The 27,381-nt window shown below is 39.7% G+C and overlaps 2 protein-coding genes across 2 annotated transcripts in view; one reads left to right on the top strand and one right to left on the bottom strand.

Moving 5' to 3' along the window:
• The window catches only part of PAAF1 (proteasomal ATPase associated factor 1), an 81,697-nt gene extending 62,770 nt beyond the window's left edge, over positions 1–18,927 (bottom strand). The window contains exons 1-6 of the mRNA XM_074216848.1: positions 18,504–18,927; positions 13,264–13,304; positions 11,440–11,543; positions 8,791–8,880; positions 1,805–1,903; positions 45–195 (exon numbers count right to left, since the gene is read on the bottom strand). Coding sequence (XP_074072949.1) covers positions 45–195; positions 1,805–1,903; positions 8,791–8,880; positions 11,440–11,543; positions 13,264–13,304; positions 18,504–18,550 — 532 coding nt within the window. The 5' untranslated portion in view covers positions 18,551–18,927. The remainder of the gene's footprint in view (positions 1–44; positions 196–1,804; positions 1,904–8,790; positions 8,881–11,439; positions 11,544–13,263; positions 13,305–18,503) is intronic.
• Positions 18,723–24,498, top strand: COA4 (cytochrome c oxidase assembly factor 4 homolog). The gene is made up of 2 exons (XM_074216850.1): positions 18,723–18,972; positions 22,035–24,498. The coding sequence occupies exon 2, from the start codon at positions 22,049–22,051 to the stop codon at positions 22,313–22,315; it is 267 nt and encodes an 88-aa protein (XP_074072951.1). The 5' UTR covers positions 18,723–18,972; positions 22,035–22,048; the 3' UTR covers positions 22,316–24,498.
• Positions 24,499–27,381: the final 2,883 nt, after the last annotated feature.

Below are 27,381 nucleotides of genomic sequence, written 5' to 3'. Positions count from 1 at the left end.
CTGGGGACCATAAGTGAAGCATCTGGAAGAACGACCCATCATACCTCCTTTGTGACCCATGAAGGTCACCACGCAATTGGCATCCTCTGCTGACCAAATCTTCACCTGGGCATCCATTCCCCCACTCAGAACTACAAGGCCTGATGGGAAAAACCTGCAACAATTCACATCAAATACATGTCCTTCCAGTATTCTCTGGAAAAACAAAAGAAAATGTCATGCTAGTTCTCTTGTCTATCCTTTGTTATTTTCTATCCCCCAATATCTATATGGAAATTAAAATAAGAGACCCATTGAAGAAAGGAAAGTACTGTATTCTGGGTGTCTGTGGGACCTTTGATTCATCTTTCTAACCACAAGAATGGAGGGGGCAGATAGTTTGCTTTATCTATTTAATGTTATCAATTTTAATTTTTTTTATCTTGATGTGTTTTCATTTGAGTCCTCTTTACACATCTGGACAGATTCTCAAAGGTTATGAGCATAGTGCAAACCTTAGTATGTCTCACCAAATAGAAGAAGTTCTAAGGTCAGACCAGCAACAGTTCTAAGTGCCATCAAAGACATGCATATCTTAGTTTGAAGAGTTTTTAAGGTCACAGATCTATCTGCCAAACTAAGTCAAAGAAGAACTTCAATGTGTTCTAATGGAAGACATATTCAACCTGAAAGTCCTCTTGGAGTACTAAATTTTGATATTAAAGCTGCCCCCTATGCCTGATTCTAAGTGTAAAAGAGCTGTTAGGACTTGGGATTCTTTTAACCAACTATTCTCAGGCATGCATACTTGGTTGGAGCCTATGTGATATAGCCAGGGTAGTAGTCACAAAACCCAAAGCTAAAAGGTGTTCACAGCCAAGAGGCTGTTCATTTATTCAATCTCTAGCCCTGCTCTCACATACTCTTACGCTACTTTGCATCTGATGGACCATAAAATGTCCATTTAAAAGCTCTTCAGTCTAACAAATGATAAAGCAGACTCCACTTAGATGCTTTGAAAAAGAATGTATTATTGTGGATAAAAAGGATAGAGTGGGAGCCAGAATAGATGAGCTTGTATCCTACAGCTAACATTGCCTAGACATGGAAACTAGAGCAAAACTCAACTTTTCTGAGCTTCCATTTTATTATCTGTAAAATGGAGATATCATCCATATTGCCTGCCTCACAAGATTATTGTGAGCAAAGAAAGTGCTTTGTAGGGGGCAGCTAGGTGGCACAGTGGATAGAGCACCGGCCCTGGAGTCAGGAGTACCTGAGTTCAAATCCAGTCTCAGACACTTAATAATTACCTAACTGTGTGGCCTTGGGCAAGCCACTTAACCCCATTTGCTTTGCAAAAAAAACCCAAAAACCTAAAAAAAAGTGTTTTGTAAACTTTCATTTGCTATATAAATATGACCTATCATTATGAGGAAGTATAGTAAAATGGAAATAAAACTGCACTGAAACCCAAGAGTTGGGATTGATTCCTAGCTCTGGTAATTATTACCTGTGTGACCTTGGTTAGTTCATTTTTATCCTGGGTTTTAGTTTCATTACCCATAAAATTAAATGTTTACCCAGATGGTCTCTTTAAAAATTTATTTTCAGTTCTTAAGTCTATGATCCCATTGTTATTTTTATTATTACCAATGAAGTTCATTAGACAAGCATTCTTTTAGTACAGTCTAAGTGGAGTCACCTCCCTACCCCACTCCCCATCCCCATCACCTCAACCTGTTGCTGCTACTATCAGTAGCAATAAATAGCTGTTTTTCAAACTATTCTTAGGCAAGACCCCCAAATCCCTCCATTCACTTACTCTGAGCTCTCCATTAGCTGCCTGCCAGATTTTCATGGTTCCATCAGTGCTGGTGGATACTCCAAGGCCTCCTCCACTAGAAATGTCCAAGCATGTTATCTGTTTAGAAATACCTCAGGTTACAAACTTCAAAATGTCCTTTGCACATGACACAGAACATTGTCCTTGCTTTTTCAACATCTCCCAAAGACAAATCAAGACAGTCACATAACTGTCCATTGCACCTCTTATCCTTAGTTATTAAGTAACCCCTTCCCTTATCTACAGCCAGCTCTTTGTGGTTTAGGAGGATGCTGCCATATCAAATCATTAAAAGTCACTCTTTAGGTCCTACCTGTGTATCCAACTTTGTTCTAGGAAAACAAAGATGGAAAATGACCCAGTATCTGTCTTCAAAGAGCATTCAACTAAATAATGGATATAGGCTAACTAAACAAATTCAGTATATAGTTCTATCATATCTGCACCTGTATACTCCAGCTGAATCTCCCAATCCCCAATGTCCAACCCATTTGAATCTCTTGCTATCATCCTTTAAAAAAAAAACTTTTCTCTTGCTGTAGTAAAAAAGAGTCCATCAATCAACAAGTATTATATGCCAGGCATCAGGATGGGCTGGAGTACTACAAATACAATGAATGAAACAGTTCTTACTGTGAAAAATATATATATATATAAAACATAAACATAAAAGAATGACTATAAATATAAATTAGTACATACAAATAATTACAAAATAATACAAGCTAATCCAGAATGAAAGACACCTGATAGTGGTCAGGGGAAATCAGGAAAGCCTCATAGAGACATTGATGCCTGAATAGCATTATGAAGGGAGAAGTAAATTCTATAAGAAGGAAAGACATTTCATTCAGGAATGGCAGGTAGCTAATGCAAAGGCACTGAGATGAAAGGTGGGGTTTCATGTGAAAGAGAGGAGGACAGTTTGACTAGAATGCATAGTGTAGAACAGGGATTTCAGAGATTGTTATGCTGTTTTACGGACAAGTGACTACTCAGAGCCAAAAGGTTTAAAAAACAAGTCCTTTTACTGCAATCATACTTCAGTACTCTCAGTTAGAAGCAATTCTCAAGGCATCTTAAAAACAATTCAGAGAATTAAACTTCAGGCATGAAAGTTAAAAAAGAACTCTGCCAAAAAGGATCCATAGGGACTCAGGAGTTTCCTGCAAAAATCTCAAATATTACTTTGATATGTTTTACTCAAGAGCCTCCAGCTAGGTCCTAAATCAATCCACCTACAGGAAAAATTAAAACAAAGGTCGAGTCTATATCATAACTTTCTTGCTTCTAACAATCTAGCTCATGCTGTGAGAAAATAGAGAGTTGCTTCATCTCTCTCCAGTTTTGGCCCACGACACTTTTTCTCCTAATCCTTGGTCACCATTACCAAATGCAGGCCAGAGTCACAAAAGTGAACTTAATAACACAATAGTCCATCTTCTCATAAAAAGAACCATCAAATAGGAAAAAGGTCCTTATTTATTTCCTAATACTAGCAAGAACTGTTACAAGCAAGGAAGTTATTATGCAGTCTTGGGCAGTTGGGTTAGTTTTGCACTGCATAATGATCCAGAGGATTATTTAAGCAGATTTTGAGATTTTAGCAGGAAAACTCCTGCAACCTCTGGACTTTCTTGATGACTGATCTTTTCTCAATTTTCTTACTTGCAATGACTATATGTTTTGATTTTCTAGACTGCTTGAGAATTGCTCAATACATCTTTAGTAAAAGAATCTCCTACTGAGTGGTTCATTGTACCAGAAGAGGGATAAGAATGGACAATTGGTTTGTTAACAAACATAGGATGTCAAGAGCCTGAGCCTTTGTCCTCTTGGCTAATCTATCTTCAGGATAGTTTCAATACCATTTAAGGAAACACTTACCAACTTTTAGCACAGGGAATAACATTTAATTCAACTAAAAAGATAGGCTGATGTGGTTTTAAAGAGATAGAGAAAATTTTTATTTCTTCCTATTAGGCAATAAGGAATCCCTAGTGTTGAGTATGTGAGCCCTGTGATCAAATCTTTCTTGTTTTTTTTTAATGTTGTTTTATTTTTTCAATTACATGTAAAGATAGTTTTCAAATTAAACATTTTATAAACTTTTGAGTTCCACATTTTTCTACTACTCTCCCTTCTCTCCTCCCTGCCAATGATAAAAAGAAAAAAATAAAACAAGCTTTAAAAAGTGAAAATAATATGTTTCAGTCAATATTCAGATTCTATAATTTTTCCTCTGGATGTGGATGGTATTTTTCGGTACAAGTCTTTTTTTTTTTTTTTTTTTTTGGTACTGTCTAGCTGTCCCATCATCATGTCTTTTGACTTTTTTTTTAGGGTTTTTTTTTTTGGCAAGGCCAGGTAATTATTAAGTGTCTAAGGCTGGATTTGAACTCAGGTACTCCTGATTCCAGGGCCAGTGCTCTATCCACTGTGCCACCTAGTCGCCCCCATCATGTCTTTTAGAATTGTCTTTGATCACTGTATTGCTAAGACCTAAGTCTTTCATAAAAGATCAATACGCAATGTTGCTATTAATGTGTACAATGTTTTCCTGGTTCTGCTCACTTCATTCAGCATTAGTTCATCCAAGATTTTCCAAGCTTTTCTGAAGGCTGCCTGCTTATGATTTCTTACAGAATTCTATCACATTCACATACCATTATTTGTTATTATTCCCCAATTCATGAGTATCTCTTCAATTTCCAATTCTTTGACACTACAAAAAGAGCTGCTATAAATATTTTTGTATATGTGAGTTTTTTCCCCTTATTAATGATCTCTTTGGAATTCAGACCTAGGAGTGCGGTCTTGTTGGACCAAAGAGCACGTACAATTTTACTGTCCCTTGGTCATAATTCCAAATTGCTCTCCAGATGGTTAGATTAGTTTCCAACTCCACTAATAGAGCATTTGTGTCCCAGTTTTCCCATATCCTGTTCAACACTGATCATTTTGCTTTTTTGACATATTATCTAATCTGATTAAGTGTTAATTATTACCTCAGAGTTGTTTTAATTTGCATTTCTCTAATCAATAAAGGCAATGGGGTTAAGTGATTTGTCCACAAAGCTAAGTAATTATTAAGTGTCTAAGGTCAGATTTGAAATCTGGTCCTCCTGACTTCAGGGCTGGTACTCTATCTACTGTGCCACCTAGCCACCCTCTAGTCAAATCGTTTTTAAAGAAAATCATTTTGGCCGAATTATGTAAGAAGGACTAGAGAGGGTAAAACTTGAGAAAGGTAAACCTTCAAGAAAAGAAGTGATGAGGGGCTGAATTAAAGGCAAAAGCTGTGGGAGTAGAAAGGAAGGACCAGATTCTAGAAGTTGTAGAGGTATAAAAAACAGTATTTGGGAAATGATTAATTTGCAGGGTGAAGGAAGGTGAACTGAGGTTAATTTGAGATTAACAGTCTGAGACATAGGAATGATGGTAATACCTTGAACAGAAATAATGAAATCTAAAGAAGGGAGTATTTGATATAATTTTTGGATTTTTTGAGTTTGAGATGTATCTCAGCTATCCAATTTGAAAAACATAACAACATTTGAAAATTTGGGACCAAAGTTCAAGGGAAAGACCAACTAAATACATAAGAATTATGATTCATTTGCACAAAGCAAGTATTTAAACCTATGGAAAGTGATTAGATGACAGAGAGAGAGAGAGAGAGAGAGAGAGAGAGAGAGAGAGAGAGAGAGAAGAGGAGAGGGAGTGAGGGAGGGAAAGAGAAAGAGGGAGAGGGAACACGACAGAACCGGGGGTATGTCCATGGGGGGCCCCCCCAATAATGATCATAAAGCCCACAAAGAAAGCAGAGTAAGACAGACAGGAGAAATAGCTGAGTACTATTACAAAAACACTGAAAAGAGAATGTCTAAGAGAAAACAAACAGAGATCATCAGTGTCAAATGTAGGAAACTGATCAAGAAGGATGAAGAAAGAGAAAAGAATTTTAGATCTGACAATAAGTTACTAAACATTCTGGAGTGAGCAGTTTCAGTTGAGTGAACTGATCAGAATCCAGAATGAAAAGATCCAAGGACCTCTGAGTGAAAGGAAACATATAAAGAGAGCCAGGATGGACTTGAAGGAAACCAGAGCTCAACTGTCACTTCAGGCCCTTATTAGCCAAGTCATTTAATCTCTCTGAACTTCACTTTTCTCATCAGAGATAATGATATGAGAGCTTAAGGTACAAGGAATGAAGGGCAGCAACTGAAGTTGAAAAGTCAAGTTCAACTACTGTTCTATTAGAAACCAGGAGATGAAGCAGCTAGGTGGAGCAGTAGATAGAGCACTGGCCCTGCAGTAAGGAGTACCTGAGTTCAAATATGGCCTCAGACACTTAATAATTACCTAGCTGTGTGGCCATGGGCAAGCCACATAACCCCATTGCCTTGCAAAAAAAAGAAAAAAGAAAAAGAAACCAGGAGGAATGGAAATTCAGAGAAGACAGGAGGGATGTACATGAACTGATGCTGAGAGAGATAAGCAAAACCAGAAGAACAACATGGGACTAAGGATAAATCTTAACGGACTTGCTCATTTCTTAATTGCAATAATCAGGGACAATTCTGGGGTATCTGCAAAGGAGAACACCATCTGTATCCAGAGAAAGAAATGTAGAGTTTGAACAAAGACCAAAGACTATTACCTTTAATTTAAAAAACAAGTTATCATATCATGTAATTTTGCTATCTCTTATACTTTATTTTTTTTTTCTTAAGGATATGATTTCTCTCTCAACACATACAATTTAGATCAATGTCTAGCATGGTAACAATATAAAGAATAACAGACTGCATTCTGTGGTGGGGGGGAATCAAGATTAGAGGGGAAAATTGTAAAATTCAAAATACATTAAAAAAAAGGAAAATTTAAAAAACAAAAAGAAAAGACAAGTTCAAATCAGACCTCAGATACAAAACAGCAGTACAACAAAATGAAGTTAACTATCTGAGCCACCTGAGACTGCCTATTGATAAGGCAATCACTTCAGAATCATATGTGTTGAGTCAAATAATGCCTAATTAATACAAAGGAAAAAATCAGAACGGCAACAATGAGACAACACTGTTTGGAATTACAACTCTAAACAGACTGTTTTAAACACAGGGTTGAGTCTGAAAAATGGGAAATGGATAAAAGTAAACACTAGCTCTGATTATCATCATTAAGTAAGGTTGTTTAATCAGTGTAAAACAATAGCCTCAAAAAAGAAGGTTAAAAGGGTCCAGAAACGTTTCACAAGCTGCAAACAACTTGATTTTCCTGCCAAGTGAGGAGGAAGACATAGGAACCAAGAGTCACTGTGTTCTGGGATAAATATTCCAGACTGAACCAAGATGTTAGAGCAAGAGTGTTACCCACTGGTCCCCAAAACCAAACAAATCCAGAAGCATTAAAGAGAAGAAAATTAATTTTAAAAATACAATATAAAACTAGGATTAAAAAAAGTCAAGTTCCTACACAGTCAGTACCAATAAGAACCCATAAGTACCAGGAACACTGGGAATGGAACCAGAAACCATACAAGATATTCCAGAAGACATGCACAAATGAATAAATGACACATTCAAAGAAATTAAGAAAAGGAGCCATCTGGCATCATGAAAGGTCATAGAGAATATAGCTCTCTAACACAAAACAAAAAAAAATCAAGAAATCTCAAGAGAAACAAGTGCCTTCATCCAGTCTCAGACTACCTAAAAAGACAAGAGGAAGCACTGGCAAAGTGGTCCCCCCAAGGGAAACCAGCATATCCTGGAATAAATAGGCTAGAAACCTATAGCCACTCTAATGAGTGATATTTCAGGGGCACCTGAAGCCTGGCTTGTGGACGGCCAAAATGCACTGATAGGGAATCCTTAGGGGTATTGGAAACCCAGATTTTTGAGCATGTACTTGAGGTTGAGAGACTTCAAACTATGAAATGACAGAACTCTGACCTACAATATAAGTAGTTAGCATGAAGACTGCAGTGTTCTGACCTGAGATGATGCACATTAGCTCAAAACTCACAATGACTAAACAAAGACACCCCAGTGGCAGCAAAGGCTAGCAACAGGAGTTCAAGAAATGAGGGTCAGGAAAAAAAATTAAAAAAAGAAATGAGGGTCAGGACTAAACAAAGACTGGATCGGCCCAGCCTCAGCACAAAAACTCAAAACAGGAATTGAGGCTGGAAATAGGAATAAAATAGAATCTTGATAGGAATTACTAGCTGAAGATGACTATTAAAAAGGAACTGCAATTACCTAGCTGTGTGGCCTTGGGCAAGCCACTTAACCCCATTTGCCTTGCAAAAAAAAACAAAAAAAAAGGGAACTGCATTTGACAAATGACATTGCTTGTCTGTGAGCAGTTGCAGCAGTTGTTCTAGGTTTTATGGCAAATACTTTCTACCAATGTTCCAGAAGCCTCTAAATAGCTTCTCCTACCCTGCATCTTGCTGGCATGGTAGGGTATATATCTTTGTTGTCCTTGCAATTAGGCTGCTAAGAAGCAAGTAATGATGATGCCTCTGACTAGAAGTGTTTACCTCAGTCACATCAGCTTGATCTACTTCCCATCACTATCTCCAAAAAAGCTATTATCTGGCCTGGGGAAGATTTGGACCTTAGTATCATGTGGCATCTATGGTCATAGAATTTAGACCTACAAGAAACAAAGTCTAGTCTAAACCCTTCATTTTAGAAACGAGCCACTAAGAAGTAACATGAGGCCCGGGAATACATAGCTCATAAGCAGCAAAATCAGGACTAGGGCCCAAGTGTCCTGATTCCCAAGTCAGAACTCTTTCTCCTCCAGGATAGTCTATTTCCATCTAAAGCTTCATTTTGTAATGCAAAGGAATCAATTTTCACTAATTATGAATACATTTATATCACCCCAATAGTAAAAATTAAAATTCCCGATACCTTCACATTCTCTCCATTAAGCCAAATACTTACACTCTTTGCATGAATTCTGGAAAAGGTGGTAGTTGGTACTAAGAATTTGGAAGATGCATTTTCCATTGGACATGAAATGTGAATGCTTTTCTAAAATGGGAGGGAAAAATAGAGTTTGGTAAGTAAGGCAATTCTAATTTGCATTCCATTAACAAAATATTTAGATTTCTGCTTATAGGAAAATTTCTCCTCTTTAAGGTCTTAACATTCCAGCCCTTCTTCCTTGCTCCATAATACATGTGTGCAAGCACATTTGTCTACACATGCAAATTTACGTACTTAGCTATTCCTCATCATTCTTTATCACATTTTTCACCAAAGCAGAGGGTTGCTAGGTCAGCTTAGCCTGATGCTATTATCCAATTTATTGGAAAATGAGTGTTAACAACTATAATCTCATTAATCTTCAAGGGTAAGTCATGATGTAAAAGAAGAATCAGAAAACAAAAAGGAAAAAACTTTGAAAAACAAAAAAACAAAATTTAAAAAGTAAAAATAGTATGCTTTGGTTTGCATTCAGACGTTATAGTTTTTTCCTCTGGATGGAGATGGCATTTTCTATCACAAGTCTTTTGGAATTGTCTCTGATCACTATATTGCTAAGAAGAGATACATCTATCACTGTGGATCATTACACCTTAAGGTGTACAATGTTTTCCTGGTTTTGCTCACTTCACTCAGCATCTGTCCATGCAAGACTTTCCAGGCTTTTCTGAAGGTCTTCTTATGATCTCTTACAGAACAATAATACTCCATCACATTTATATATATCATCATTTGTTCAGCCACTCACCAATTAAAAGGCATTCCCTCAATTTCCAATTCTTTGCCACTACAAAAAGAGTTATATTTTCGTATATATGAGTTTTTTCCCCCTTTTTATGATCTCTTTGGAATACAAACCAAAGAGTGGTCTTGCTGAATCAAAGGATATGTCCAGTTTTATTGCCCTTTGGGCATAGTTACCTCTTCAGAATAGTTGGATCAGTTCACAACTTCACTAATAATGCATTAGAGTCCAGTTTTCCCACATGCTCTCCAATGATGATCATTTTCCTTTATTCATATTATCCAATCATATTATTATTCATATTCATATTATCCAATCTAATAAGTATGAGGTAGTACCTCAGAGTTCTTTTTAATTTGCTTTTCGTTAATCAAAAATGATTTAGAATTTCCAAAACTCTCTACAAGTTGGCCTATAACCAATAATGCTGCCAGATTAAAGTTCTAGCATTCCCATCATCTTTTTTCATTATTGTAAAGCAAAATGTTATTAAAGGTCACAGGATTTAATGATGGAAGAATCCTCAAAGCTCATCTAGAAGTGATGAAGGTCTAAACTATAGTGGTGTTTCCTGCGTCAAATAACTGACTATATTTTCTTTACATAATGGAACTTTGTAGAGATAGAATTTCTTTATATAATGGAATGTTCTGGCAATTTTGTGGATGTAGAACTGACAAGATCTGTCATCTGACTGAGTATGAGGAAATGGGAAGGGAAGAGAAGATGAGTTGAGGATAAGTCAAGTTTATAAACCTGCATGTCTGGAATGAAGGTAGGATGAGAAGTCTGGAGGAGAAATAGATTTAGGATGGGAAAAGAACAAGTTCCATTTTTGGATAAATTGAATTCAAAATGCCTCTACTGCACCCAAGTGAAGCTGCCTAACAGAAATCTGGTAAAATGTGGAGATGGGGAGGTTGTAAGGTGGGCCTAGGAGAGGAAGTCAAAATTGAAGAAAGGCAGCAAGACAAAGTGGATGGATAGTTAGTTTTGGATTCAAAGACCTGGGTTCAAGTTCTGTCCCTGCCACTTTCTACCTATATGATCTTCTTGGTGCCCCAGGCATTCCTTTGAGACTACAAGTTACAGAAGAAGTCATCTGTCTAGATCAGCAGAAGCTCTGCCTCAGATACTCCATGAACTTCTAAGACAGGTTCAATCAAAGAGAAAGAAGAGGGGCCAGGGCAAAAGCTCTGTGAGCATCCATGCTTAGAGGACAGAACATGATTATTGATACAACACAAGGAGCTTTAACCATCTTTTGTCTATTCTGATCTTATTCATGTTCAGAGAATCAAAGTACCAAAAAGATCAGAATATCAGCACTAAAAAAGACTTTAGAATCATCTAATTTTATGGAAACTGAGATTTAGACAAAGGAAAGGAAAGGACTTATCTAAGGTAACACAAGTGAGAGCAGAATAAAAATTGAACCCTAGTTTCCAATCTCCAAATTCACTCAAAACCAACCTAACCATAGAATGCATAGCTTCATGAGGGCTTCTCCAATATCCAGTCCACTGAGTAGCTGCAAACTTCAATAATGAAAGAAAGCTACGTGTCTTAATTACCTTATATTCATTACTGATTCTAAATGAAACATGACGACTCTAGCAAAATCTAAAGGGATACACAATCACAGGAGGAAAAGACAATAAAATTATTCAAATAAATGAAGCACAACTTGTGAACTACCTGGTTACAGTACAGACAAAGCGCAAATGTAATAACCTGAGAGTAGTGTAGCTATAAGGAATTGAAATCAAATATACTTTATACATACATATATATATATATAATATATATATATATATATATATATATATATGTCATAGGGAGGAGCAAAAAAAACCTACCTTACTAACTTCATTCACAACAAATCCTTCTGAAGCAGTGATCTCTGGGATTCCACTGGAGTCAATTCCCTGGCATATTAATCTGCCATATAAAGTAGGTTTCCCTACAAGACAAAATAAATAAAAGATTTCTCAAAAAAAGTAAAGACTGAGGATTAGGATTAAACATGTTGACCTGAAAATCCAATCTTGACATCTGGAAAGGCAGGGAAGGATTCAGCCAGCAAGATAGGATATGGAGTTCAAAAGCACAAGAGGACTAAGAGGTCAAAGACTCTAACTTGCATAGAAAGATCGGAATAAATGTAAGAGACAATTCATTCAATAAACATTTATTAAAAAGTATCATGATTACAAGAAAACAGCACTCCCAGTTCAGACATTTAGGGGCAAAATCTAGAGAAATTTAGAGAAATTGAGAGACATTTAGGGAAATCACTTTTCAAGCCCTAGAAACTCTAGAAGAATTGTGATAACTACTAATGGAAATAGGAAGCCAGGGAAGATAATAACATGGTGAGCTATGTTTTGGATCCTGAGCTCAAGACAATACCTGAAGACATTCAAATGAACTATTCAAAAGGCAAATGAAGGGGTGGCTAGGTGGTACAGTGGATAAAACACTGGCCCTGGAATCAGGAGTACCTGAGTTAAAATCTGGCCTGAGACACTTAATAATTACCTAGCTGTGTGGCTTTGGGGAAGCCACTTAATCCCATTTGCCTTGCAAAAAAAAAAAACAACAAAAACATAAAAAGGCTATTGACAATAGGACATTGGAGCTTCAGTGAATGACAAGAACCAGAAATTCAGATTTAAAAGGAAGCTAGGTGGTGTAGCACACAGAGCACCAGCCCTAAAATTAAGAGGTTTTGAGACCAAATCCAGCCTCAGACAACTGATAATTATCTATTTGTGGAACCTCGGGCAAGTCACTGAACCCCATTGCCTTGTAAAAACAAAAGGAAAAAAATACAGATTTGGAGGTCATTCTCAAAAAGGTTATAGTTGAAGTCATAGGACTATCTAAAACTTATGAGCCGTTTTGTTGATAGAAAGAAAAGGGCCTAGGAATATAGAATATAGGACACATTATCAGCCATGACTATGATCAGTTTGTTTTTGCTTAACTATTTCATGTAAAAGGAAAGATTCTACTTTGGTGATTAGAGAAGTTACCAGGATGAAGAGTTTCAACAAACTTTTTTAAAAAGGAAAAATAAAGGGGGCGGCTAGGTGGCACAGTAGATAAGAGTCAGGAGTACTGGGTTCAAATCTGACCTCAGCCACTTAATAATTACCTAGCTGTGTGACCTTGAGCTAGCCACTTAACCCCATTTGCCTTGCAAAAAAGGAAACATAAAAAAAAAAAAAGGAAAAATAAAGCTCATGGGCTAATTAAAAAGACAAGTAAGAGAGGCAGCTAGGTGGTGCAGTGGAGAAGGCACTGAACTTCGAGTCAGGAGGACCTGAGTTCAAATCCAGCCACAGACACTTAATGACTACTTAGCTGTGTAACCTTGGGCAAGTCACATAATGCCACTACTTGCAAAATAAATATATAATTAAAAAAATATAAGTAACATCCACTGAGATAGTGTTGGAATGTCCAGTAAGGGAGTTTGAAAACCATCAATATAACAAGGGCAAAGAAGGGAAGCTTCTGAGGAATTCAATAACAACAATGAGGAGGAATTAATTCATTAGGAGATCTGGGGAGAGTCAAGTGTCTGTATTTGGGAAGAGCCAAGTGTTTGCAATTAAGGACTAGAATTTCTTGCTATTTGAGGGAAGGGTATTAATGAGAAGATTCATAGGCATTACCTGGGGGATGACAGCTTAGCCAGGCTTCCCCTTCGTTCCTTCTGTGAAAAAACATACAAATCCAGTTAGTTTAGTATTGAGGGGGTGCAATATCAGGGGAAGAAGTAGAAGAGTTATAGAATCTCAAAATCTCCCTGAAGTATTCCCTGATTTTCTCACAGGAAGAAGTGATTATATCTCATCCTTCGAAATCTCAAGAGTCAATTTTACCTTTCATATGTTATCATACTTATCTCTAGTTACCAGATAGTTAGCTTCCTGATAGTAAATACCCCATTTCATCTTTGTAAAGCACACACAGGCTAGAATGGGAGTGATGCTGATGTTGCTTGTCCTTCATTCTTTTTTTTTTCTTTAAGAAGTAATCAGTCATTTATTGGGCTCTTGGCAAGAAGTCAAACACTGTAGTGGATAAAGCACCAGCCTTGGAGTCAGGAGTACATGGGTTCAAATCTGGTCCCAGACACTTAATAATTACCTAGCTGTGTGGACTTGAGCAAGCCACTTAACCCCATTGCCTTGCAAAAAAATATAAAAAAAAATCTTAAAAAAAAAGTCAAATACTGCCTTAAATACTAGGAATGAAAATACAAACAAAAAGAAAACCTGCCATCAAAGGGCTTACATTTTTTTTCACTTTCAACAAACTGGTTTTTATTATTATTTTTTCCATTATTCATTTTTTTAGTTTATTTATTTTTAATATTTAATATTTATTTATTCTCATTTTGCACAATTTTTTATACATTAATAAAATATTCTTGTTTAAGAGTAAACAAACTACCTCCAAAAAATTAAAATTAAAAAAATAATAGTAATAATTGTAGGTATGGCCAGGTGGCGCAGTGGACAGAGCACCAGCCCTGGAGTTATGAGCATACAAGCCCACATCCAGCCCTGTACACCCAACAATCACCCAGCCATGTGACATGCAAGCCACCCAAACCCCACTGCCCAGAAAAAAAACCCCAAAAAGAAAAAATACCCCAAAATAAAATAAAATAGTAATAATAGTAGGGGTGGCTAGGTGGAAGACAGAGCATTGGCCCTTGAGCCAGGAGCACCTGGATCCAAATCTGGCCTCAGATGCCCAAAGATCACCTTCCCATGCGGCCCCAGGTGGGGCACCCAGCTCCATTTGCCCTGCACCCCACCCCCAAAATAATAATAATAATAAAAAAATGTGCTTGAGTCTTTGTTCCAACACCAACAACTCTGTCGCGAGTGGGTCACATTCTTTATGATAAGTCCATGGCAAAAGTTACTTCCATATTTTTCCACTGTTGCCATTGCTGATCGCAACTCCCTCCTTTTGTATTTCTCCACTACCATGTACTATATTTTCTCTCTCCTTTCACTCTGACTCTGCTGTAGGGTAGCTGAGTGGTGCAGCAGACAGATCCCTGGCCCTGGGACCAAGAGGCCCTGAGCCCCCCCAAGATGGCAACAAGAGTGGATGTGTACTAGGCGCTCCCTCATAAATCTTTGAAACTAAGGACTCTAAGTAAACTTTCAAGAGACAGAACCCAGAGGGACCCAGTGAGGTAGTTCTCCTACTCAAGGTCACCTGGAAAAGAGCAGAAAGGCTCTGCTCCCCAGGGTCAGAGGGGCAGCCCGCCAGAGGGGTGGCCTGCCAGAGCGAAAGAACTTCAGCCTCCCAGAGGCAGTCCCAGGGTGCTGGGAGTAGCAGCTCACAGCAGCACGGGAGTTTCCTGACCTGCACCCCGGGGAGCACCAAGCACAAATTGGGGGAACAGCAGGGGGACCTCTGCCAGAGCAAGCAAGTGAAGCCCAGCCCTCAGGGCACACAGCAAGTTGCTTGGCCACTGCATTCCAGATCCAGGAAACAGAAGCAGGAGCCCCCAGGGAATGAGCCCATTGAACCTAGGGAGGGGAGTGAAGAGAGAGAAGATGTAGAGCTCTATCCTCTGCCTCTAGAATAGGACTCTGGGGCTCTGACCACATTCAGATCCTGATCGCAGTCCAGGCCCCCTGCATAGAACAGCTGGGCCACCACCCCACCCCCGAGCCCCGTGGTGGGGGGGGGAAGGTTGTGGTCATTTACAAACCAGGAGGACAGAGCCTCACACACTGAGACCCTTGTGGGAGTGTCCCAAAAGCTCAGGAAGCACCCCCAAAACAGGCTTAGACTGGGAAAATGAGCAAGCAGAGAAACAAGAGAAACACCATTGAGAAATACATTATCTATGAACCCAAGAAGGATCAATATAATCAGTCTGAAGATGAGGAAGTACAAGCTCCTGCATCTAAAGACTCCAAGAAAAATAGAAATTGGGCTCAGGCTATGACAGTGCTCAAAAAAGACTTTGAAAATCAAATGAGGGTGTTAGAAGAAAAACTGGGAACAGAAAGGAGAAAGATGCAGGAAAAACATGAAAATGATGTCAGCAGCCTAGTCAAGGAAATCCAAAAAAATGGTGAAGAAAACAGCATGCTAAAAATCAGCTTAGGTCAAATGGATACAAAAAGTTATTGAGGAGAAGAATGCTTTAAAAAGCAAAATTGGCCAGATGGAAAAAAGAGATAAGAAAACTCTCTGAGGAGAACAAATACTTCAGACAAAGAATAGACTCCAGGGAGATTGATGAATTTACCAGAAATCAGGAATCAATACTTCAAAACCCCCAAAAATGAAAAATTAGAAGAAAATGTGAAATATCTCATGGAAAAAACAACTGCTTGTCCTTCATTCTTAAAGAATGATCATCACTTGAGGGAGGTGATGCCATGACAAGCACATGAATTGGATTTGAGTGAGAACTTTCAGTGAGGATTGAGAATGGACTGCACTAAATCGCCAGTTTCAGTTTCTCTTCCAGAGTCATCTGGGTCCAGTGGTCAGATCAGGATGTTCTAATATACCAATTACCTGACCTAGGAAGGGGTATAATCAAATTGAATCTGTTGTATCACAGACAAAGAATTATCTAGCCTCTTCTTGATAAGTTCACTTTTTCACAAAGCAATTGTTTCAATACCTGGACAATTTTGGGGGGAAAGCCCTACTCACACAGAGCTGAAAAATAACAACTGAACTTCAAAACTAAATAAAATAAATCTAATCCCTCTTTAAGTAGTTTAAAGACTCTTCAAATATCTATCATTAATTCTTAGCTAAACTAAACTAAATAGAGGTTTAAAAGCTTAGCCTTATCCCTGACTCTTCACTATCGTTATCCCTCATAATCTAATCAGTTTGTCAGGTTCTAAGGTTTCTACCTCTACAACCTCCAGCTCCATCTTTCCTCTCATTTACTCACAAACCTTGTTCAGGCCTTTATCATGTCTCACTCGAATTACAGCAATTGCCTCCTAATTTCTCTTTCAGCTTCAAATATCTCCCTACTCTAATCTAGTCTCCATAGTCTCCACCCCAAACAATAAATTCCTATATTTTCAGCCTTGTGATTACCTTCTATGTGCAACCATCCAGTCAAACTGACTATCTTTGATGTTCCTCACCCAGGATACTCCATATCCTCTATCTCTACCTTTGTACTGGCTGTCCCACTATGCCTGAAATGCATTCATCTCTTTTTCTTCAATAAATCAATCAACATTTATGAAATGCCCACTATGTGCTAAATGTTAGAGATACAAAAAGAGATGTCATCCTTGATTAGGTCTTTTCAGGCCTCTGTAGCTGTTGGCACTCTTCTCCAAGGTCACTTTGTATCTGTTTATAAATACTTCTAAGAAGCAGCTGTTGTGTGCTCTAAGGGTGTCAAACTCCAACATAAATATGGTCATTTCAGGATCCTGGCAGGTTGCATAACCCTATTTTATTGCATTTTCATTTATTTTGTTAAATATTTGATGATTACATTTTAATCTGGTTCCAGTTACCCTAGGGAGTGTTGTATATGCTTGACATCTCTGTGTAGTGACTAGAAAATTAGGAAGGCCTGGATTCAAGACTCACCTCTGGCATATCCTGTTGACCTATATGAGTCTCCTCACCAGGAACTTAAGCTAAATTTAGAATTCTAGTCTCATCCCTACCTATTATGCACATTTAGGCCAGCTTCATTCTCAAGGTTGTCTTTGTATGCTTAGTGCTTATGTGAGACAAAAATAAATACTGATTGAATATCAAATTCTTTCAACCAACCCTTGAATGGCATGGGATCCAAGTCTCTGGCCATTCTGATCACTCTCTTTTGGACACACTACACAGCTTATCAAAGTTGCTCCTAAATGTGACACTCAGAACTAAACATAGCACTAGGGAATACTAATCTAGGTATAGGACAGCAAAACTCTCACCTCCCTGCATCAAAATAGACACCGTGCTTATTGACAAGGTCTAAGATTGCTTTGGCATTTTTGGATGTCATTGCCAAATCATACTGATCTTCATTACAAACTAAAACGCTTAAGTCTTTTTCAAATAAACTGTCATCTCAACCGAACAGAATTTTAGGTTCCTTCGCTGTTAGGTTTTTTCTTTAAAGTCAGCACTAGCAGAGTAGATGTTAATAAAAGCTGACTGATTAATCAATTGAATAAATCAAAATTTTATTGTGCCTGAGTCCACAAAATGATTTGAACCAGCACGTTCTTCACAATTCATCAAGACAGAGTACAAGTACAAAGATTATTAGTTATACTTGATGGGGATGTAAATTGAAACTCAAAGAGATAAAAGGGCTTAAGAGTCTGGGCAGAGACCGTTATACATTGTCAGACTTGATGAATGAGAACTTTTTTCTGCTTTTTAATCTTTCTGACAAAGGATGGCTCAATGAGAGCAAAAAAAATTGAAAATTAAATCTTCATCCATCCTTAACAATAACGACAATGATAACAACAGGTTGCTGGGCTATGATACTAATCTGGGTCCTGATTCTGAAGCTACTAACGCAGGACAAGTATCTCGCTGTGATGCAGTAAGAGGGTGAAGACAACGTTCCTGGAATCTCCCTGTAATAACCAAGCTGGGTGAAGCCGACACGAGGCGGGATGGCACGGCCCGGGCATGGCCGCTACCCCAGTTGCACAGCCCAGCCCGATCCCCAGGGCTCAGGCCACGGCCTGCACCCGGCGCTTCGCAGAACCTCGCGGGCTACAACTACAAGCCGGGGTTATCACACCCACGACCCCTCCAGGCGCCCTGCTCCGGGCCCAGCCGGACCCCCCTACTCCCCGCAGTCTTCTGGACAAATCAGGAAGGGCCTGTCCCTCGCCAAAGGCGGAGCCTGCCCAGGAGGGGAAATCACCTGAGAGCTTTGGCCCAGTCGCTCTGGATCCTCATAGGTGCCGCCATCTTGTCCCCGCCCCTATCCCTTTCATTCCCTTCTTGGCCGGAAGCGGAGGTTGGATGGGCCGGAAGTAGGGGGAGGTTCGATGAGCCGGAAGCGGAAATTCCAGAGGTCGGCGGGGGTGGGCGTGGGGGTGGGGTGGGATAAGCAAGCCGGAAGGAGGGGCAAAAGGAAGAGGAGGAGGGAACAGAAGAAGCGTAAAGGAGAAGGAAGGAGGAAGGCAGGAAATGAAGGAAAGGGGTGGAAAATGGTGGAGCAGGGCGGGGCCAGGACCGGAAATCATCCGGCGGTTAAGCAGTTCGGGCGCGAGGCCGAGGACTTGGAATCCGGACTCGGAAGGCGCGGAGGGAGGCGAAGGCGCGGGACTGCGCACGGCAGACGTAGGCTCGGGGGCGAGCCCGCTCGCTTTCTGGCAGGTTCTCGCTCGGTGGGTGTGCGCCTGCGCGCTGCAGTGCCCGGCCCCCGGGGAGGGGAGGGAGCCAGGGAAGAGACGGGCGGGGGAGGGGGTGGGGCGCGGCCCTGCTCACGCCTCTCCCGCGGCCGGCAGGGGGCGCCGTGGGACACCGGTCGTGCGGGGGGAGCGGGGCCGCGCCGGGGCCCGCAGGGCGCGCGCACGCAGGCGGCCCAGCCCCTGCCTCAGTTTCCTCGTTTGTCCAATGGGGAGCGCAGCGGCTCCGATTCCCTACTTTCCTTTTTTTATATTTTTCAAGACGATGGCGTTAAGCGGCTTACCCAAGGCCACACAGCTATTAAGTGTCTGAGACTGGATTTGAACCCAGGTCCTCCTGACTCCAGGGCTGGTGCTCTACCCACTGTGTCACCTGGCTGCCCCGATTTAATCATATTTATAAAGTGCCAAGCACCTAGATGGCATTTATATCATTTATATGATATGCCATTATAATGCCTAATTTAGGGCAACAGCCTTGGAGTCAGGAGGACCTGGCTTCAAATTCTGCCTCAGACACTTAATAATGACCTAGCTGTGTGGCCTTGGGCAAGCAAGCCACTTAACCCCATTGCTTTGCCAAAAAGACTAAAAAAAAAATAATGCCTAATTTAATCAGTTTTTTTTAAAGCCACTATCTTTGGCAGAAACTTAAAAAAAATCCTCCTAAAGGTCATCCCAGGACAGAGGAAATAAGGGGAGCAGCCGGTGGGACTTAATGGGAGGTGGCTTTCCTCTCAAGTCCTAAAATGGGAGCCACCCTACAGGGGAACAGGCTGCCCTGGATTCCTAGACAACGGGAAGTGTTCCAGCAGAAAATGTATGACTGCCTGGGAAGGAGGCTGGGGAGCAGAATTGTTGCCTTAGGAAATAGGTTGTACCGGATGCCTAATGGAGCTAGTACATAAGAACTAGAGGAACCCATCTAATCTAATGCCCTTCTTTTGCCCAAGAGGAGGCAGGCCTAGGCAAGGGCCTTGTTTGAGGTCACTCAACTCAACTTAGTAAAAATGTTTATAAAGAAAGCCGTTACTTTGGGCAAAGGAAAGAGTGCTGGCTGGGGAGGAGACAAAGATGAAAAATGTCAGTCCAGTCGCTCAAGAAATTAATGATTCTGAGTTATAAATGATAACTCATACAGGGATATGAATTGCAATGTGAGAGTTACACAAAGCACCCCAGGAAAATTTGAGAAGGGAGTTTTGGGATTGAGGAAGTTTTTGAAGGAAGTGGCATTTGAGATGAACTTTGTAGGTGGGGAAGGGTTCTGAATGGGGCAAGAAAGAGAAGGGAGCAAGCATTTATTATGTACCTACTGTATAAGAACTACCATGCTGAGAATTTTACAACATCCTTGGGAGGTGTTTGCTCTTATTCGATCCATTTTCCACTTGAGGAAACCTTGGCAGACAAATTAAGTGTCAGGTCAGATTTGAACTCCAGTCTAACTGACCTCAGGTCCACCACTCTGCACTGTACCACTCAGCTGCCTCATAAAGGCAAGAGTTGAGAGACTGCATTCCAGGCATAGAGGACCATTCAAGTATAGGGGCAGGAGAAAGCAGGTTTGAGATCAATCAAGTAACAAGCATTAATAAAAGGCTTACTGTGTGCCAGCTGTTGTGCTAGGCTTTGCCCTACATAGAAGAACAAAACAACTATTGGTTTAGTTTGCCAGGAACTGGGGAGAAGTGTCCAACAAGGTTGGAAAGGTAGATTGCAGTTAGGCTGTAGAGGGCCTTAGGAGCCAGGAAAAAGGGTTTGTATTTTCCCCTTGAGGAAATAAGAAGCCACAAAAGTCAATTTGGACAGTGAATTTTCATGATCAGACCTGTGCCTTAGGAAGTTCCTCCTGGTAACTTTACAAAAGATGAACTGGAAAAAAGAAGAAACTAGAAGCCAGGAGACCATTTAGCAAACTTAGGACAGTTCAGATAAATGATGATGAAACCTACTGGACAGAAGTGGAAGGATGTGCTACAGAATTTGGTAGCTGACTGGAGGTAAGGGAGGAGCTCACAGAGGACACCCCACACTGGAACCTTAATGGGAGAATGATATGGTGGATTTAGGAAGATTTAGGAAGGAAATTAATGAGTTGCATTTGGATGTGTTGTTTGACATATTGGTGGATACCTAATACTCAGCAGGTAATTGCAAATACAGAAGAGTTGTAGTTGAAAGGATAGATTAAGATCATGTATATCAATTTAAGAGTTATCTTCATAGAAAAAATATAATCACACCCATAGTAGCAGAGATCAACAGAGGAAGCAAAAGACTACCAAGAAATTGAGTAATCAGAGGTGGCTAGGTGGCACAATGGATAGAGCACCAACTGGCCCTGGAGTCAGGAGTACCTGAGTTCAAATCTGGCCTCAGACTCTTAATAATTACCTAGCTGTGTGAACTTGGGTAAGTCACTTAACCCCATTGCCTTGAGAAAAAAAAAGAAACTTAGTAATCAAATCCAGTTCCAAGGTTAAGAACCCTTGATCTAGAATAAGTATTGAAGCCTGCAGAGCAGTCACCACAGATATGAAGGGAAGAGCAGGACTCAATCCTGGGCTCCTGAAACCCAGTCCAAAACCAAGCAGTGTGGGATGAGGACTAGATTTGAATTCAGGAAATGTATACTTAATTTGGTTTTATCACGTTATCACAAGTCTGTTCTTTAAACCTTAGGTTTCCTCCCCTGTAAAATGAAGATAAGAATCCATTCCCTACCCACTTCATGGCACTGTTTTGAGATACCTTATGAGACTTTGAAACTTGAAGTGCTTTATTATAATCAAGGTACATTTGATAACAAATTACTATAGAATGGTACAGTTAGTATCAAGTTTCAGCACAGTGGAAAGAATCCTGGGTTGGAAGTCAAGAGACCTGGCCCAATCACTGATTCATTCACTGATCTTGAGTGACTGACTCTTCTCCTGTATGAGCCTCAAACTTATTTATCTCTTACATTCTGTGTCCTGAATCCTAAGGTCCATTCCATCTTGAAAAGTCTGCAGTTAGATCTTGCTTTCTCATTCTAGGTTCACTCAGCAAGATGTCATCTGCTGCCCCTCAGGGTCACAACTGGACACAATCTCAGCCAGCTGCAGATGAAAACAGTGAGGATCCTGTGGATCAGATGATTTTGCGTACAGGTTGCATGGCCTCTCACCAAGCTGTGCAGGAGTGTATGGCTGAGCACCAAGACTGGAGGAAGTGCCAGGCCCAAGTTAAGGCCTTCAGGGAGTGCATGAGCCAGTACCAGAAGCACAGACTGGAAGAGCTGCAGAGGAGGCAGAAGCAGGTCCCCACTGATGGCTGAGAAACCCAGAGAACTAGCCTAAGGAACATTGAACACCCACCTTATTCTGGATAAAAGTGAGGAGCAGGGGAACAGAAGCTTTGAACATATGGAGGATGCTCCTAAGGAGAAGACAACTCAGAACAGGCAATTCAAACCAAATTAACCAATGTTTATTAAGCAAATACTGGGTAAGAATTCAGTGCTTAGTGGAATTGGGAAGGAGATGAGGAGGTAAAAAATATGCTAAAGAGGCCTCTTAAAAGCTTCCTCCCATACCATATCTCTATTTCCAGGGCTTTCTTGATTCTTCCAAAATTTAAATGAGAAATAAATTCATAACCTAAAATCTCAGTTTTACTGGTTCTTGAAAAAGCCACAAAATGGGAAGATTCTAAATTTTCTATTTTTCATTCATTCTAATTAATTTTGCAATCATTTAATACTCACTGTATACAAAGTACTGTTGGATGCTGGAGAGCTAAAACAAGTTCCTTGTCCTCTTGTAGATTATGCACAAATAAGGAAAATGCACAATGTCCTTTGAAAATTGCATCAGAGAACATAAAACAAAATACTGTTTTTCTTGGAAGAAAAAATGGTTGCTAATAAAGTGGGGGACAGTGAAGGCTTCCTGGTATGGGAATCATTAGAATAAGTTTTTAATAATATAGATTTTCCACACTTGGAGAGGGAGAGGGAGGGCATTCACAGGATTTAGAATTAGAAAGGTTCTTGGATATGCTGTAATCCAACATTTTACAAAGAAAGAAACAATTTTTTAGGGGTTAAATGATTTATGCAAGGTGACAGCTAAGATTTGAACCCAGATTTCTGAATCTTAATGAAGAATTTCCATGTTTCCTCCATGACATTTTAAAGATGACAACTGTTGATCAAAGGGACATGTGGGCACTTATGGGGCATGATGAAGAAGGCAAAGAATTATCTAGTTTGACAAAAGTTTGAAGTACATGAGGTGGATTGACATGAAATAAACACAGAAAAGTAGATTGCTTCTAGCTTAGAGTACTTGAATGCCAAAGCATTCTGAACATTTTTCAGGGAAGAGGATACTATGATCATAGGACCATAGAGATCTCCAACTAATGGCTCCATTTCCTCTCCTCTCACTTGACACACTAAATTATCTTTCAAATGGCTTCTGACTCCCAGCATTAATTGAAACTGTTTTCTCCAAAGTTATTGATAATCTCTTAAATGTCAAGTCTAACAGCCTCCTTCAATTCTGGTCTGTTACAGTTGGCAACTTTTGACCCATTTGTTGGAAATTTTTTCTCTTCAGGATTTCTCTAACACTTTTCTCTATTCTTTCTCCTATCTGACATACTCAATCTCCTTTGCTGGTTCTTCCTCACCATGTGTCTGTCCTAGGTATTCTTCATGTTCTGTCATGAGGATCTCATCACCCTCCATGGGTTCATTTATCTCTAAGCAAATGATTCACCCATATATTTATCTGTCCCTAATGTCTCTCCTGAGTGCCAGTCTTATATCACCAACTGTCTGGTGAACATCTGAACTGGATGTCTTACATTTCTCTTAAATTCAATATGTCCAAAACTGAACTCATCTTTCCCACCAAATTCTTCTATGTTTCAAACTTCCTTATGTCAAATTCTCCATTATCCAAGTTCACAAGATCCTCACCTATCTTGTATTCATTCCACATATCCAATCTGCTGCCAAATCATTTCTGCTCTCTCATTTATATCTCCTTTCAATTCACAAAGCCCTTATCACTTCTAGTCAGAACTACAGCAATCTACAGTGGTTAATCTCACCCATTCTAGATCACCTTCCACTGAGCTGCCAAAGTTAGCTTACTAAATTGTTGTGAACTGTATCATTCCCATCCCCATTCAATAGACCCCCTGTTACTTCCAGGATCAAATATAAAATCCTCTTGCCTTTTAAAGCCCTTCCCAATTTGGCCCCCCTCCACCTTCCTCTATATGCCCTGTGATCCAAGGGCATTGGCCTTGTTCTTTGAAAGTGGTGTTTCAAAATGTTCTTATGTAATTTTGCTATCTCTTATACTTTATATTTTCCTTAAGGATATGATTTCTCTCATAACACATTCAATTTTGATCAATGTATAGCATGTAAACAATGTAAAGACTATCAGACTGCCTTCTTTGGGGGATGGGGAGAGAAGCAAGATTACAGGGGAAATTGCAAAATTCAAAAAAAAAAAAGAAAAAAGAAAAAGTGATGCTCCATCTGACTCAGTTTAAATTCTGCTTTTTGCAAGAGCCTTTTTCTGGTACCATTCACAGATGGTGCCTTCCCTCAGACTACTTGTCTGCTTGTTGTCTGCCACATTAGAATGGGACCACGACTTTGCCTTCATACCTTCAGACCTTAGCACAGGTCTAAAATGTTTGTGGACCATTAATTAATAATCAAGAAGCATCTATAATGTACTTACTATGTGCTAAGCACTGGGCTGGATGCTGGGGATACAAGTACCAAGAATAAAACCATCCTTAATCAAAAGGACTTTACATTTTAATAGTGAAATTATCAATACACATAGAAATATAGAACAGGACATATAGAAAATGCTTTCACAGTTGGAGACATCTGAAAAGACTTCATGTAGAAGGTAGTTCAGCTCAGTTTTGAAGAACAGGAACAATTCCATAACAGAAATGTGAAGGGAGTATATTTCAGGCATGGGGACAGCCTGTACCATTGACATGCTGTGTGTGAACAGAAAAGATTAGTTAGACTGAATGGTAGAGAGAGGGAAGAGATGGTGATATACAGTGAGCCTGAAAAGATGGGGTAAGGCCAGATAGTGAAGAACTTTAAAAACTAAGTAGAGGAATTTATATTTTATTCCAGAAGTCTTGAGCTGGAAGGAACAAACTGACCATCCAGCCCAATCCCGTTGTAAATGACGAAAATTGACTTCTGTGGCAAATTTTGAATCCCAAGTCCTCTAGCTCCAAAGTCACTACTCTTTCTGCTCTGATAATGGATGAATAGTGTGACCAAATTCGTATATAGATAAGATAATTCTAGAAGCACTTTCAGAATGAATTGCTTGACTTCCGAGCCAACAGTTTCTGGAGAAGAGAAGGACAGCAAGGTCTGTAAAGAATTAATAGCCCCCCAAAAATTTAATAGCCTAGGCAGATGGTAGGATGGCTGGTTCTAGGATGATGATGATAGCACTAAAGAGGAAAGGACAAATGTTCCAGGGAGACACAAGAATTGATAGGATTTGGTAAGGGATTGGTTAAGAGAAGAAAAACTCAAGTGGTAAAAACGAGTGACCGGGTAAAAGTGAAACCGTTGACAGAAATAATGACGTTAGAAGAAGTTTTAGTAAGGAAAATTAGTTTTGAACAAATTGAAATTGATTTGTGTGAAGTAATAGGTAAGGGACTTGGCAAACATTTATGTAAACCCCAATTACCGATATTGTAGTTATTATTGACTTGCCATTGGATTATCCAGGTGAAGATGCCTGTAGTCAGTTGGAGATAATGAGTCCAGAGCTCCAAAGACTGCTGGTGGATGTGGATTAGTAGAGTGAGTTGATTCTGTGAAGGCAGGATGATAGATAAAGGCAAAGAAAGGGAGCGAGAATGAAGATCCTTGGGGAGCGTTTCCATGAAGGAGTTAAGAAAAAAGATGAGAATAAAAAAAAAAGAAGAAACAGAGAAGGAGAGAACCAGAAGATGGTTTGATGCCTTTGAAACCAAACAGGAGGGTCAACAGTATCATATTAAAGAGATCAAGAAGAATGAACATTGAGAAAAGGTCATAGGAGGTCAGTGGTGACCTTTGAAAGCAATTTCAGGAGAATAATGGGAGTGGAAGCTATAAGGCTTAGGGAGAATCTGATGAAAAAGTGGAGTTATCCAGTTTGGACAACTTTTTAAAGAAATTTAATAATGATGGACAGGAGAGGGTAAGTGGAAGACCTAAACATGCAAAAGGAGGTTTTTCTAGGAACCATGTATAGAGTGTTGGGGGCATAAGGGGATGATGATGATGATGTTTGTCCTTAGTTTTTGAAGAAGACCATGACAAACACATGAATAAGATTTGAGTGAGATGGGGCTGTGCTAAGTCAGCAGCCACACTTTCTCCTCCAGAGCCATCTGGATCCAATGGCCAGACATGAATCAGTACAACTGGAGATGGTATTGGATGCAAGATAATCAGGGTTATGTAACTTGCCTATGGTCATACAGCTAGTGAGTATCAAATATCTTAGGACTGGATTTGAACCCTGTCCTCCTGGCATCGAGATCAGAGTTCTATCCACTGCACTGCCTAGCATAAGGGGATAGAGTGATAATAACAACAATACACATGTATATCACCAGTGGCCTGTAAATTCCTTGAGGGACTGGTTCCTTTTTGTTTTTACATCTCCAGTGCTTAGCACAATACTTTGCAGATGGTTGAATATAATACCCAACCATTACAAAGAATTTTATAGGGTCCTAGGATTTAGACCTGGAAGGGAACTTAAAGGTCATTTTGGTCTTTTAGATAAGGAAACAGACTCAGAAAATCACACTGGTGTAGTAAGTAGCAGGCATAGGAATAGGGACTAGATCTGTGATTTCATTCATACAGGAAACTCCTGGGTGAGGAAATTTCCCTTACCAGTGAAGAAGATTGGCACCTTAGAGCTCTGAGAAGTCAAGTCATTTGTCCAGGGTCACACAGCCAATGTCTTCCTGATACTAAGTCCAGTTCTTTATTCACTATTCCATGTTGCTTCTATACAGTATATAATTGTGGTATCAACATAATAACTATAATATCTAAACTAATTTACATATTTGATGTCATACCGTGGTAAATTCCTTCCAGTTCCAAACCTGTGATCCTGTGACTTTTTCCCCATCCCCTATCTTTTCTCAGTCTGACAGTATACTTCTTACTCCCAGCCTACATTATGCCTAGGACTATGGGAATGACCCCAGAGGAGAAAGCCTCCACAGAGGAGAAAGTTTCCTTCTGTCATATCTAATGACAGAAACCCCTTCACATAGACGCTAGGGGGCCCTAAAACTATAAGATGTTGGTTGTGGCTT

Source organism: Macrotis lagotis, chromosome 1 (assembly GCF_037893015.1).
Source record: "Macrotis lagotis isolate mMagLag1 chromosome 1, bilby.v1.9.chrom.fasta, whole genome shotgun sequence".
NCBI lineage: Eukaryota > Metazoa > Chordata > Mammalia > Peramelemorphia > Peramelidae > Macrotis > Macrotis lagotis.
This window is presented reverse-complemented; position numbering and strand designations above follow the sequence as displayed.

Excerpts from the sequence above, each read along its gene's own strand:
- COA4 (XM_074216850.1), top strand. The coding sequence starts at position 22,049 with ATGTCATCTGCTGCCCCTCAGGGTCACAACTGGACACAATCTCAGCCA.